This window comes from Chroicocephalus ridibundus, chromosome 5 (assembly GCF_963924245.1).
Source record: "Chroicocephalus ridibundus chromosome 5, bChrRid1.1, whole genome shotgun sequence".
In the NCBI taxonomy this organism is placed as follows: domain Eukaryota; kingdom Metazoa; phylum Chordata; class Aves; order Charadriiformes; family Laridae; genus Chroicocephalus; species Chroicocephalus ridibundus.
In genome coordinates, this window is record NC_086288.1 from 39,919,373 (window position 1) to 39,933,661 (window position 14,289).

Below are 14,289 nucleotides of genomic sequence, written 5' to 3' on the forward strand. Positions count from 1 at the left end.
GTTCTGGAATAACCAGAAATGTTAGTGTGCAGTGTGTTGTACCTAGTCACACAGCCAAGAAGCTAATAGCAGTGCCAGTTAATGACAATGGGTAGAATAATTTTTTAGTATAAATAAATATATATTGATTTAATAATACTTTGTAGCAGTTTCTTTTAAAAAAACACCTTAAAATAGCATTAAACTTTTTGAAGAAAAAAATAAGAACCACTTAAGTCTTTTATAAAAAAAGTCACGTAATTTTGTATTGCTTAACTGCTATTGCTTTGATTTATGACCAAATAAAATGCTGAAATGCATATTTATTTCTCTTGTTTCCCCTCATTTTGTTTGCTTGCGTACATGCACACTTACGAATGCACACATGTATTTGTCTGTTAATCTGGGGGGTTTGGATTCTGAATTTGGCAAGGATGATGTTTGAGGGGAAACAGTAGGAGGGAAAGAGATACAATTAAAAAAAAAAAAAAACAACAAAGAAGTGAAAAGAAGTGATTTAAAACAGTTGTTCAAAGAGTTTGGAACCAAGAAGCCTAAAATCAGGGATCTGACTCATCACTTGGACACCCAAGCTCAAGGAACTATATTTTTTATTAGCATAATAATTTCAATTGCAGAAGTACTTTTCCCCCTGTTGCCGGTCTCCATAAAATACTATATGCTAGCTATAATCTTGGTTTTAGCCTGTTTCTTCAGATATCCAGTACAGTCAGGTGAGAAACATATACTTCTACATTATATCAGCAGCACGCTATTTGAAAAGTGAACACAACTGCTAAGTAGTTGTCATTTCTCTGTGCTTGTTCAGAAACAGTTTTCTAACAATCTCTGTTCAGAGATTTAGAAATTTGGTCTAATGTATATTTATAAAACACATCTGTTCAGTGGCTTGCATGTATATATCCAGTGTGCGTGATACATGCCATTAGGCAAGTGTTTGAGATAAAATCAAACAAATGAATTCTTCTAACTATAGTTTTAGAATTCTAAAGTCCCAGGAAGTTTACATTTACCAGCACTCATTTGAATATGTATAACTTTATATAGATCATAAGTATTGTTTCTACCGAATGGAAAATTAAGTGTTCTCAACAGGTTACTGAGGAATACAGTTGGGGAAAAATTGCAAGTTTAAATGTTCAAAAAGCATAAATATTTACTGTACACAACACCAGTTAGCATTTTTTAGAAATATGCGACTGACAATTTCAACCGGTTTACCTAAAACGTGTATATAATCTTAACAGAAGTTGTCTACTCTTGTTCTTAGTAGAACACCCAATCTGTGCTTTGGTTTTGATATATTGATTTAATTACTAGATTCATAGGTAATTTTTATAGCGAGATGTTTTAACGATGTAAGCAAGGTTTTAATGCAGTAAGATTCTCTTCTGCCCAGTTCCTCTTCCATCTTCTGGCAAATTCTGCAGACATTGTCGTTTTAGTGCATGTGACTTGAAAGCCTCTTCCTGAGGGATGAACCAGTGCTGGGGAGTCTAAAACAGCTTAAGATATGGCCTGTTCTGAAATTACTTCCTCTGCAGCTCCATCAGTAATGATGAAGGTATCTGATAAGGGTAAGGTAAAAAGATGTGGTACGGTCCAACAATGGCATGCTATGATGTCCTTATTTGCTGTCTGCCCTTAAGGAAAGCTAGTGTAGATTAGATACCCCGGATTAAATCCTATACTCACACATAACCTTTTCCATATCAGTAATAATTACAATATTTGGGGACTAACTTTCACAATTGTATCCTCACAAAGAGGCCTAATATCTACTTTTCTTCCTCTCAGTTTTATTTAAAATTTGGCATGAATGGAAACGGAATTGGGCTCACAACCTTTTTAAACGTCAGCTATAAGGTGTAATTATTATTACTGTTTCTTATTCATATTGCAGGTACAATTAGTACTTAAACTGTATTCAGCTCTATGTAAAGAATACAGTCTTTGCTCCATGCGTATGGGGTTGTGACAGATCCCAGCATGACTAAAAATACAAATGGGAACTGAAAAGGTAAAAATATCAGTAAAGACAATTTTATTTGCATGAATTGGTTGTAATAGTCCTGACAGTCATACTGCAGTAAGCGCAATCTATATTCTAGCCTTAAATTACTGACACTTCACGGGTACTTGTTTTATTTTAAGCTTCTGTACGTTTTTAAGATCCTGTGGAGATACAAAAACAGTTCACTGCTGAATACGTTTAAAATAAAGGGACCTTTCTCTCCATCTATAGTTTCAGATTTTCACATCATGCAAGTGTCAGCTTTTTGTGGTGAACAGTGTGGGACTGTTTAGACACGGTAATTGTGTCATCAGAAACTGCCACTTGCTATGAAGCTTTGGCGTCATAAATAAAATGCCCATTCAAAATTCTGTGGCCTTTAAATGCAAGCTATTGAGAAGAGAAGACCATAACACTGGTATTAATAAAAACTCTTTCAGAAAGTCTTTCACCAATTAATAGACAAATTTGAATGCTGGATGCTTAGTGTGGCCATTGCTTAATTCAGCTAATCTCTTAGTACAAATCATTTAGTAAAATGTCCCGTGTGTCCAGAATGAAGTCCAGAGATAGGGATGATGAAAATAGGTAGGTAAAAGTTAATACAGCTGCAGGGAGAGAATTTGGACTGCTTAATGCAGGCAAGAGAAAGGATGTAATGGAACAATGAATGGAAGAATTGTGAATAACAGAATGGGCACTCCAGATTACTTTTTTAATTCTACTGCATTTCCAGCTATATTCAACAGCAAATAAATTGAGGTTAAAGAAGTGATACAGCTCTTGATTTCATATTTATTTTTAGAAACATACACTAGAAGTATAAATCAGACTTCGAAACAGAGTATCATAATGTATCTTACTTTGCACTAAAGATGAGTTTTAGAGTTTTAAATGGTTTACGGCTTAAGCAGATGCCTAATTTGCAGAGTGATTTCTAACTATGGGTTTTATCACTTTCTTCTGATTTTTCAAAATCACATTTCTGTTTATATTTTATTATAAAGCCATCACAATATGACAAACATTTACTATATAAAAGGAAATGCAGAGCTGTTTCTGAAAATATTTGTGTTTAGATTATATACCATCTAGTGTGATTTTCATTGAAAAAGAGGAATGTTTGAGATAATTTGCCTCAAGAAAACTACCCATGCAATTAAAATAAAGACAGAGGATAATATTTCAAGGAAAAATTAGGATTTCCCCCCCTACAGCTCTTTTTCTATTTTCTAAGTATTTTGTCTGAAAATTCTAAAATGAACCTGTCAACAATTTGCCTGCATAACTTTTTAGGTTGTGTGGTTAAGTATTAGCATTCTGACAGGGTATATAGATTCTTTTAAATATTCCACATTCTGAGGATACCTGCTTTTTCCCTGGTATATTAGTCCAGATCACAATGTTCTTCTTTTGCATAGAAAAATTGTACTCCAGTAAAACCATAATAAACTATTTTATGAGCATCTGCTTGTACCAGAATTATTGGACTAACCCTTGACAAACTTTTATCGTTGAATTAAATTTCCCCTTCATTTTTCTTTATGTAATAGGAGTCAACTTTTACTAGACATTCTGCATAGTTAAATGTACTGATTCTGAGCTCTTTTCTCAATCTTTACAATGAGTTTGCAATACCTTCTAGTCTTTCTTACAAAAAAAAAAATAATTGTTTGTTATGGTTGGAGAAAACCCATAACAATGTATCGTCGTTTAGACAATTATTCTATCACCTGATGACCCCTCCCCACCCAGAAAGGGGAATCGGGGAAAGCAAGGAAACACAAGGGTTGAAATATAAATAGATTTAATAGGATAAGACTAAATAATTAACAATAATACTAAAGAACCAGTATTAATCCCAATATTAATATAAGATACACAAGAATTATACTCAGCCAATTCTATCAGTAGGAAGCTGTGCACTCCCAGCAGTGGACAGTAAATGTCAGACACTGCAAGCACAACGGCGTCGGGAGGAAGGGAAGGGCTCAGGGGTCCAGCACTGGGGCAAGGAGTTTCTCTGGACCGCCGTCGTCAAGGGAGAGAGAAACTACGCAGCAAACTTTCTAATTTATATCGAATGCGACGTTCATGGTATGAAATAATCCTGTTGGCCAGCCTGGGTCAAATGCCTGGGCCTTGCTCCTCCTCATCCCTGCACCTGGCAAGGCTTGAAAACACTCAGACCTTGAATCCCACATAGCTGAGCTGGCTATAAAGTAAATATTTTCACAAATTCAGACACTAGAGTCTTCCGAAAGTGGAGTTTTCCCCAGCATTAGAAGAGAAATTAGTCCTGTGTCACTCAACCCAGGACATTATTCCAAACGAGGATTTACTAAATTTCTTGAAAAGCAGCATGATATGTTTTTCATTTTCGATGAACAATTGTCTGTGTAAAACTATATGCAGTAACTACACCTATGTGATTGTTATTGCTATGATTCCCTGAATATAAACTTCTAATATGTTAATGTCTTTGATTTCATTGTCTTTTTGTACAACAAAAGAATTTGTACAATGTATGAACTATATCCCACTTGATCTTTCCCAATCTACACCATTTTTCATCTTCACTGAGTGTCCCCTCAAGTGCTGTAGACTCTGCAAATACTGATCCTCCAGTCTTATTCATATACATATGAAACAATATATATTCCGATTGATTCTTTCAGCATACTCTGTCACTTTTCACAGTCTAAATTGCTCCCAATTACTGTTCTTAGGCAAGTTCTCTCTATGCGTGACTACATGCATAGTGGTGAGTTTACCTATTCTTTTGCTATAGGCCAATCATAGATAACCAAGAACTGTTGAAATTAATAGAATTTCTCTGTACAGTTGTGCATTCAGTAAGCACTAGATGGCAGTATATCAATTTTTAAAATGTAATGTTAGTTAATTAGCTGTACCTGTTTTCTTCTCAGAAAAATGTAATAGTGGATTGAATTGGTTAGGACTATCTTATAATACTGCTGTTAGAGTAGAGAATAATTACGATGGAGCAGAAATACATTGGCTTTGATGGACTTGCACTGAGAGATACTATAACTTACACAAAAACTGTGCAGAACTTACTTCGGTAAGGTATCACGCTGTTGAAGGGTGGAGCTCCATCATCAGCTTTGCCTGCAGCTGATTGGGATGGTCCAGCTTTCCCCGAGAAATCCCTGCTGCAGGTTTCTGCTGCTACCTTTGCATCGTGTCTAAGTCGTTGCACGGATACAAGGTGAAATCTAGTAATTTTTGATGGGTTTTCTGATGGTTCAGTGAATGTAAACCACTCAGTATAGAGACCTGATTGCCTTATCCAGTGTGCAGGAAGCAACACAAGTCTACAGGTATGAGAGTAGGAGTTGGCCTACCTCTTCATGGTCATCTCAACAATACACCATATGTGAAATTCAAAGCTTCGCAGCACTGAGCCTCAGATCTGTTCATCAAGATCTCTACTTTGTGCCTTAGTAATTTGCAGTACTAATATGAATCAAAGCCGTGACCTACGCTTGCTTCCACCCATAATGCTTGCTTGAACTAGGACTTCCTTTTTCCATGGCACTAAAATCAATTTGTAATCTGTGGGAACACTGCACTGTTCAGCACTGACCACAAGGATCTGACTTCTCCATTGAGCAGAACTCAGAAACTTCATGCTGTTTGCTTTTGAATTGGCCCATCTTTTGCAAGATTAGGATTGGAGTATTTAAAGCCTCTTTACTGGACCGTGTGCCGTAGCAAGTCTCTTTGGAAATTACACCATGTCTGGTTTTGAACACGGAAAAGCCACTTCTTAGTTACTAATTTTCATCATCATATAAGGTCTGTGAACTCTAGTGTAAATCTTACTGTTCACCTATTTGTATTAAGTACGTATCATTCTTAGTGCTCCAGCAATTGCTTACACAGAAGAATAGTCCTAGAAGAGATTAAATATTTTTATCTATGCTTAGTTGCATTTAACTGATTTTGGTCACAGTACAATTTATTTTTGATAGCAGCTGCTTTGCTATTCCTTATTTCACATTCCCAATTTACACGTCTAATTTTTTCTCTCTCTGCCTACTCTCCAGTACATATTCCTTGGCAATCTGGTCCCTTTTTCAGTCTGCTACATGCACTTTCTTGCCTTTTCTTTTCACAGTACTTTTCAATCTAATTCTTCTCAACTGCATTCATGTTCTTAGCTCAATGGTTCTATGAATCTTTAAATATTCCATTCTTCTGGGGGAAAAAAAAAGTCTCTTACACCATAGTAAGGCCTTTTAAGATTTGTTAATGCTGGATTATCAAGGCTGATATTAGAGCTTAGACAAAAGAATGCAGCAATAGCTAATGTCTTTGTTGACCTCAAGTCCTGCCATGAATTCCACATAGGTCCTTGTGGATCTATTTAGATGCAGGGGCCTTGGTTGTATAAAAGTCTGTTGCTGGATGTTAATGTTACTGGGAGTGAAATGCACGGGGAAAAAATGGATGTGTACCCTGAATGATTTTGGATAAAAACATACTTATTTTTACATACATTTTATACATAGATTACCCACAACTAAATTCAGTAAAATACAAATATGATGGATATCTGCTAACAAAATGAGGAAGGACCTTGTTTTTCTGTTTGAAGCAATATCAGTACAGAGAGGTACTTAAGTCTTTAATTCTAGCCCCTTCCTTTCTTCTTCCTTTTTCATTAAAAGAGTCCCAGCCTTAGCAGCATCCTCTCATAAGCATTCTGCCCAAATCATTAAGAAGTTATGACTTCTAATACCTAACAAGAGTAAATGTTCTTACAAGTGAAATGTATTTTTTGACCATGGAGAAGTCTTCCTGACCTGCATTTATCAATTAAAAATACTAGTAAGAACCTATTTCAGTGTTCTCTGTAGCTAAGCCTAATACAGATTTCTTCTAAGGCGACCACATCAGCATGGTGCACGATCCCTTAAAGATGCTTATAAGACACTGCAAATGCGTGCAGTTACTTTCACTTTTACCAGGATTGCTTACTCTATTTGTAGGACTGGGTAACTTGTGGAACTGTCTTGCTGGAAGGCAGAGCATTTTCAGCGGATGTACATCGCCAATGTATAATATCAGTATTTCTACATCGGTAAAGTACTTCTAGTGTCAATGTACCCGAAGAACCGTACAATCGTTAGTAAGCCTCGGCAGCATTCCTTTGGAACTTTCTAAAACAAGTGGGAAAGGACTGAGAGTTGTTACAGGGTCAGTCCTAAACACAATAGGGATTTTTCTCAGCAAATGCAGTGATTTGAATTGCTGCAACAAAAATGGCAGCTGTTTCATCATAGTTAAGAAACTTAGCCTATTTCCTTTCAAAACTGTATATATGTACACACACACATATATAAATCCATTTTTTCTCTAAAAGGTCTTTTCTAAGAAGAGGTAGCGGATCAAGCAGAATGCCGTAAAAAATCCAAACATTGTATTTAAAGAATGTGCTTTCTTATGGTTAGATATACAAGTTATTTTGCTATAAACACATAACGTGTTTTGGATGTAATCATTTTTGTTTCAGCTGTTTATGATTCCTTTCAGGATTGCTAAGGTACAAAGACATATTTTTAGAAAAAAAAAAAAATAGAATCCTGCCCTATATTTGATGTTCTGTATCCTAGACGTTACTTCAGCTAATGTTAAACAGTTGGCTCAAACGCCAAGACAACACTGCAAGAAAATGGCAGAAGTCACAGGTTGGAAATGCTTAATGTTCATTTAATGAATGTTATTAAACAGTTCTGCCCTGTTAACAAGGGGCAGAATCTGCCGCTGCCTACGTGCTGGCAGGATCTATATGAGAGTAGTGTACAAAACCCCTTATCAGCTCCTGGACAAGTTTCTGTGACTTCATGTGGACAGCACAACGTATTACTGGTAAGATTCACTTAGGTCTTATGGATCAGTAAAAGCTAGGATCCTTGTCTTACCAAGTAACACGTCCAGGACTTTCCTCTGGGGTACAGAAACCTGAAAGTACGCTCTGACAGTCATCACCAGCAAGTCTCTGATCTACCCAGACCAGACCTGCTTATGAACTCAGCTGACGCTGTGAGACACGGAGCCTGCTGAATTTTACACCTCCGTTTCAGAGAGCGGTATTGCTAGCTGGCCCCTTTGGAGCAGACTGCCCCGCAAGCAGGTTTTGTTGCATCTTTCAAACCTTTAAAAAGTAGCTTGTCTTCTCCAACACAACCCAGAGGCAAATCTGGTCTCTCGAGCAGAGCCAAATTCAGCAGTTAGGAAGCACAGGCAGGCATGGACAATCGTGATTATTTAATTTAGAAAAACCTTCAGTGGAAAGCCATTGAAAAAATTTTGAAGTGTTCCCACATCAAACATCACAGGGCAATGAAAGAGGATTGGTAAACTGAGAAAACTAAAGCAGCATTTTCCAAATGAGGAGTACTATTAGAGATTGGCAAATGAAATAATAAATTAAAATACATTTAGTTTTAATAACCTGTGATTTTATTAGAAGCATTGATGAAGCTTTTATGTATCCATCTATAATATTCTTCACACAAAACGCACCCGCCATTTTCTATTTTGACTTCCACTTAAAATGTGCTGTCCTCAAACTCTTCTCACTATTACAAAAATAGTTTTGGTCAGTGAGTAATTTTTTAGTTTTAGATTAACTTGGTCAATGTCAAATCTCTTGTGAAGCAGCATTTTATCTTTACAGATGCTATCACTCCTAAATACGCGAATTGTGTGCAGCTTGCTAAGCACATCTTCCACTACACAATCTTTAGAGATTCAGAAGTAACTTACATGGGTTAAAGGACAGTAAATTCTTTGTGGATGCCCCAAGCCGGAAGTTGCTAAATGTCACATTCCTCATTTTGTTTGTTTGAATTAGTGTTTGAAATAGATCCCTGCCCTGTCTGTGTTTCTTTTTGACATTAAGCCACCATTAGAACATAACTCAAGTACTTAGGGCTCAACATTGATGATTGTATGACAGGAGCTGTTTGGAGCAGCACAGCGCCTGTTTTGCTGGACTGGCTCAGATAAAAGTGGGCAAGATCCCGCAGGCGGCAGTGAACCAGAGGCAGCGTCCCCCGGCTTCATCCCGATGTGCTTTCGGGCTCTGCTTTAGCCCCTTCTCCGAGCTGCGACCACCGGCGCAAGCTGGCGTCCGGCCACCTCCTCGGCCGGCTGGCACGAAGCCACGGACGCCCCTCCACAGGGGTGGGTCTGCTCACACGGGAGAACTGTGACCAATTTTTACTTATTCTCCCAAAAAGGAAAAAAGAGACAGCCCTGGCTGCAGGGCCTAGCGCACGTCCACGTCCCCACACGCACCAGCGCCCCATGCCAACCCCCCCAGTGCCGAGGACACCCGGGCTCGGCCGCTCCGCCTGCGGGACGCGCCCTCGGCTCACAGGTGCCGCTCTGGGGCCCGGCCCGCCGGGAAGGCGGGAGATGCGCACCCGGGTGTCCGAGGACCCAGAAGGGCGCTGCACCCAGGCTCATCCCCCTTCCAAGGACAGGCCTCCTCCAGCGCAGGGGCACGCCTCCGACTCCTAAAGGCCAGGGACGAGCAGCCGCCCGGGCTGTGAGCCTCCGGGGACCCCGGCCGCCGCCTGAGGGCCGCCCGCCCTCCGCGCCTGACATGGGCCGGGCCGGGCGCCCCCTGTCGCCGCGCCTGCGCGCTGCGGGCCCGTCCCCGCCACCGCCCTCCGGCGGGCGGGAACCCGGAAGTGGGCAGCGCCGGCGGCTCCCGGCGGGCCGGCGGGTAGCGGGGGCTCGGCCGGGCGGGCGCAGCCGGCACCCCGCGGCGGGGGCAGCGGCGGCTGGCATGGTGCTGGCGGCAGCGCGCCGCGCCCGCGTTGCACGGAGGAAGTCCGAGCGGAGCCGCGATGGAGATGCTGCTGCCGCCCGTGTGAGTGCGGCGGCGGCGGGGAGGGCGGGGAGGCTGACGGGCTGCTGGAGCCCGCCTGGGTGGCGGCGCGGAGCGGTGCGGAGCGGAGCGCTGTGCGGTGCCGGGGGCTGGGGATGCGGAGCCGGGCCCAGCCACGGAGCTGCCGCTGCGCTCCTCAGCCTGCCTGGCCCGCGGCGCGGCCGGCCCGCCCCGGGCCCCTCGGCACCGGGCGGGCAGTTCTGCCCGCCAGCAGCCACTGCCCCGGCGGGGGGGACGCGGGCCCGGCCGCGGCGGTGCGGGGCAGCGCCGGCGGGAGGGTCGTGTCGGCGAAGCGGCGGGGGGCGGCGGCCGGTGCCTGGCGGGATGGGGCTGGGGCTCCGCGGGGGCAGCGCGGCCGCCCGGTGGTTGGAGATGCCCCGTCGCGCCGCTGCCGTGCCCGCGTCGGCGGGGCCGGGGGGAGCCGGGCGCTGGGCGCCCGCGGGCGGGCAGGGCTGCTGGCACCCCCCCTTCACCCCGCCGCCTTCCAGCTTGCGGGGAAGGGCTTTCTTATTTTATTTTTTATTTTTTTTTTTCCCTCCTCCCCCTCACTCCTTCTGCTTCCTCCATATGTGGTCCCAAATTACTCCCTGTTTGACTCAGCAGTCATGCTCATCACACTCTCTCGGTTTTCTGGTTTTTTAGTTAAGCATCTTTTTTAGTGGCAGGGCGCTAGGCGAGCCACATAGTTCCAGCTGCACTTCAGATGGGCTCATCCAGTCTTACGTGCTCCAGTTCAGCATAGCTTTATCCTGCGCCTTCGGGAGGCTGTTTTCAGGTACGCTGTGGGTGAGGCTCTCCAGAACAAACCAAAGGGAACCAGTGGCAGACAGCTTTGACCCAACTGGTGAAGCGGCGAGAGAGACTGAAGTTAACTCCAGGCAGACTAGCGGTTCTCAAAATAGAAGGCATATGACTGACGGCTTTGTAGGCTTCATTACCTTAAAACAAAATCGTCCTTTGTGACAAGCTAATGAAACTTCAGCAAATGAATTTACGCTTCGTAGGAACTCCGCCATCTATTCAGTTGGCTTGGCAGCTCTTTATAGGCAACTCTGGCAGCTTTTTTTCTTGCATATCTGTATGTGATGTGCATATAGTCTGTATAGGTATGCAGATATGTACACATCAGTATCTGATGTATTGGTTTGGGATGTAAAAAGAAGTGTTCTTATCTTGGACTTGATAAGTCAGTGGTATAATTAAAAGCTGGGTCTCTTCTTCACAGTTAGTCTTTGGTGTTTTGAATGTTCCCTGAAGTCACTGATTTCCGTGTATCATTTTTCTGAATGCTGATCACTACATACGTCACATGATTTAGAAGACTAATATTCAGTCTAAAGGAGTGTGCTAGATAGGATGGCTTTTTTTGGCCTCCGTACAGCAGCATGTGTATGTGCTGTGTAATGCATAACTTGATTTTTTTTCTTTTTCTGACTGATGCAAAATTGCTGTTTGTTACTTGGCCCCTTTCAGCAATGAGTTTTGTAATTTTCAAAATTGGGCATGAAACTTTTGATTCATAGCAGTTTCATGGTACAGTGCAGTAAGTTGGTACTAGTTTGAGTTCTGTAGATGGACCTTACTTCCTTAGCCAGTATTTTACAGAGTTTTAAAATTCCTTTGTTGCTTGATGCTGTTTTGTGTTCTTTTGCTCCAAAACTTTGTTGCTGCTTTTGGAGTCATGAAAAGTAGAGCCGAATACTTTGCTTTACATGTTGTTGTAGTGCACAGAATATAGAGTTCTGTGTTAAAACCTTAAATTAATTTGCCTTGAGTTTTTCATTTAAGCTTCTAGACGTGCCCAAGTAAAAAGTTTTAGGTATGGTAGAAAAGAAGCTGGAATTCTGGGAGTCAACGCACGTCTTCAGTTTGACTATTCTTACCCAAAGCGAGTAGGATTGGGTTTTTATTTGAAATCAGACCTCTGATATACCAGGGTCAGTTACCCCACCAAGTCACTTCAGTGATTTTGTTTATTTCCAGCTCAGAGGTCCAGGAATACCATTACAATAGTGTAGGTGAAAACATCACTGATGCTAAGCATTTTCCAAGTACTGCAACAGTGTAATTTGCCTTTTAAGAATAACATTGTGACTGTAAACACAAAACTCACTGGCCCCACTTGCTGTTTGGACAGTCCTAGTGACTGAGGTGTGTACATAATAATTTTTCTAGAGAGGTTAGTGTCCATAAAACTTGGACATTTCTTATAGAAACAGATAGTTGTAGATAGAGCTAATGACTTTTCACACTACTTCGTTTTTCTCTTGCTATTTTGGGTGTGTTTTTGAGAGTAAGAAAAATTAAGAGGTTGGTCACTTTTGCTTTTCAAAACATTGAGTGGATCTGTAAAACTACCCAGTTTTTCTTAGTCTCATTTAGGTTTCATGCAGCTGGTAGGGAAAGCCTGGACAATTACAGTAGTCACTGTGTGGTCTTCCTGTCAGAGATGAACTAGGAGCTGCATGATCCAGTAAGGGAGGTCCTGGTGGAAGGGCAGAGAGTGGCTCTCGTCTTGCAGGCAGTGAAGGCGTTGAGAGACCGGGGTGGTGGATGTTGCGTTCCGCCATTGATTTGTGCGTACAACAGGCTAAACATTCCCGAACCACAGCTTCTCCCCTCACTTCAGGGTTTACTGGAAATATTCTACGGCATCATCTCCATGTTTTCCTTAGTGGAGATTATGGTTAGTCCTAAAGTGCCTCTGTTAACCTCACTAGTGTTGCTCACCAACTTATCGCTTCCTCAGGAATTCTACCTACTCCTCCACACTGTTGGTAATAGGGAAACTAAAATTACTTGGAGTAAAGAATAAGTCGAAGTGCAAATCTTCTCCTTCTCCCCAAGATGAAGGTGAAGAAAACAGGAGTGACAGAAATGGACATTAGACATAAGTATTGACTCTTTTTCTTTTTTTTCCTCTTTCTTTCCAGATGTACCAAACTTTGCCATCAGAAGCCCTTGGATCTGAAAGATGATAACACTGAAATTCACTGTCCTGTTACAGTAAATCCATGGCACATGAAGAAAGCTTTTAAAGTTATGAATGAATTAAGAAGGTATTACTTCACTGAATACATCTTCCTGGAGTCCGTAATACATTTTTACTTTCATTTGCATTTATTAAGTTAGTACTAATAGTTTAGTTAGTAAGAACATGCAATTCCAGAAATGTTGCTGATGAGAAGGATTAAATATACTGTGATAGTCATGTGATGACAGCTCTAATGTGTGCAATATGTTTTTGCCCCTCAATCAAAACTAGGTTTATGAGACTTGAAAAATACTTGGAGGTTGTATTTAAGGAGCTACTGATCCTGTCTTGTTTGTAGTTGACCCTGGATAGATGAAAAGTTACTCTTTAGTTGAGCCTAAGGCTCTTCATTTGCCTGTTGTTGATTTTTGTGGTAGGCTGTGAACTGGAAATATGTTAAAATTTTCTAGTCTGGAGACACAGGTCACAATCTAATAAATGTAAACCAACTCACAGTACACTTTCTTTTCTTAGTTACCTTTTGCTTTCCCCCTGGGAAAAATCAATGAACTCCCAAATCAAACGTTGAAAGTAACTTTTCTCAGTAAAGTTTTTTAAGACCTTGAGTGATACTACCATCAGTTTGAGCAAAACTGTGAGACTGGTGCTGATGCTGTTCTTAGCACCTGTATTGATTTATTTCCTACATATGAGTAGGTGAGATGGTGTTGAAAACTGTGACAGCAGGTAATTAGAGCTCACAACTGAGCTCTGGTAATTAGGACTCACAACTATCACTGACAGTAATTCAGCTTTATAACTAACAGCAACAATGGAGAAATTAAATAAATAAAACACTTTTTTTAGCATAGACAATACCAGAGTGCGTGAAAATCCTGTAGTCCTTTGTTATTTCCCATATAAGATTAAAAACTAGAGAGGCTTCACCTGAAAAAAAGACAGCAACTGATACCCTATTAAAGTATGCCTCTGCCTTTGATCTTCGCTGTTTCATATGGGTAAATCTTTAATACTATGGTAGATACTGTGATCAGATCAACGTATGTATCTGGCTGTGACAGTTTGTACTGTACTGGAAGATTGGAGAAAAATCATACGCTGACTATAAAAGACTTAAATCCAGCTCAAAGACTCCCATAGTCTGAGGATAATGGGATAAAAGCAGAGACTGTTTTTCTAGTATGTTAACAGCCTAGTTACCTTATGCTGGAAGGACTGATACTTGTTGCTTGACCTTACTTATGCCCGTGGCTTTTTCAAGGATCCCAGTAACCAGCTTCAGTGTCTCAAGGAGTGTCATAGAGCCTGGCTGGAGCCAGTAGCTGTGAATTCCTAAGGCTGAGCAAGAGT

The 14,289-nt window shown here is 41.3% G+C and overlaps 1 protein-coding gene across 2 annotated transcripts in view; it reads left to right on the forward strand.

Moving 5' to 3' along the window:
- Window positions 1–9,732: 9,732 nt before the first annotated feature.
- The window catches only part of KLHL2 (kelch like family member 2), a 62,303-nt gene continuing 57,746 nt past the window's right edge, over window positions 9,733–14,289 (forward strand). Inside the window, exons 1-2 of one of the 2 annotated variants that reach the window (XM_063336124.1) lie at window positions 9,733–9,926; window positions 12,878–13,003. In XM_063336124.1, the coding sequence (XP_063192194.1) occupies window positions 9,904–9,926; window positions 12,878–13,003 (149 nt within the window). In that variant the 5' untranslated portion in view covers window positions 9,733–9,903. Of the gene's footprint in view, window positions 9,927–12,877; window positions 13,004–14,289 lie in introns of those variants that run through there. The other variant, XM_063336125.1, reaches the window with a different exon arrangement.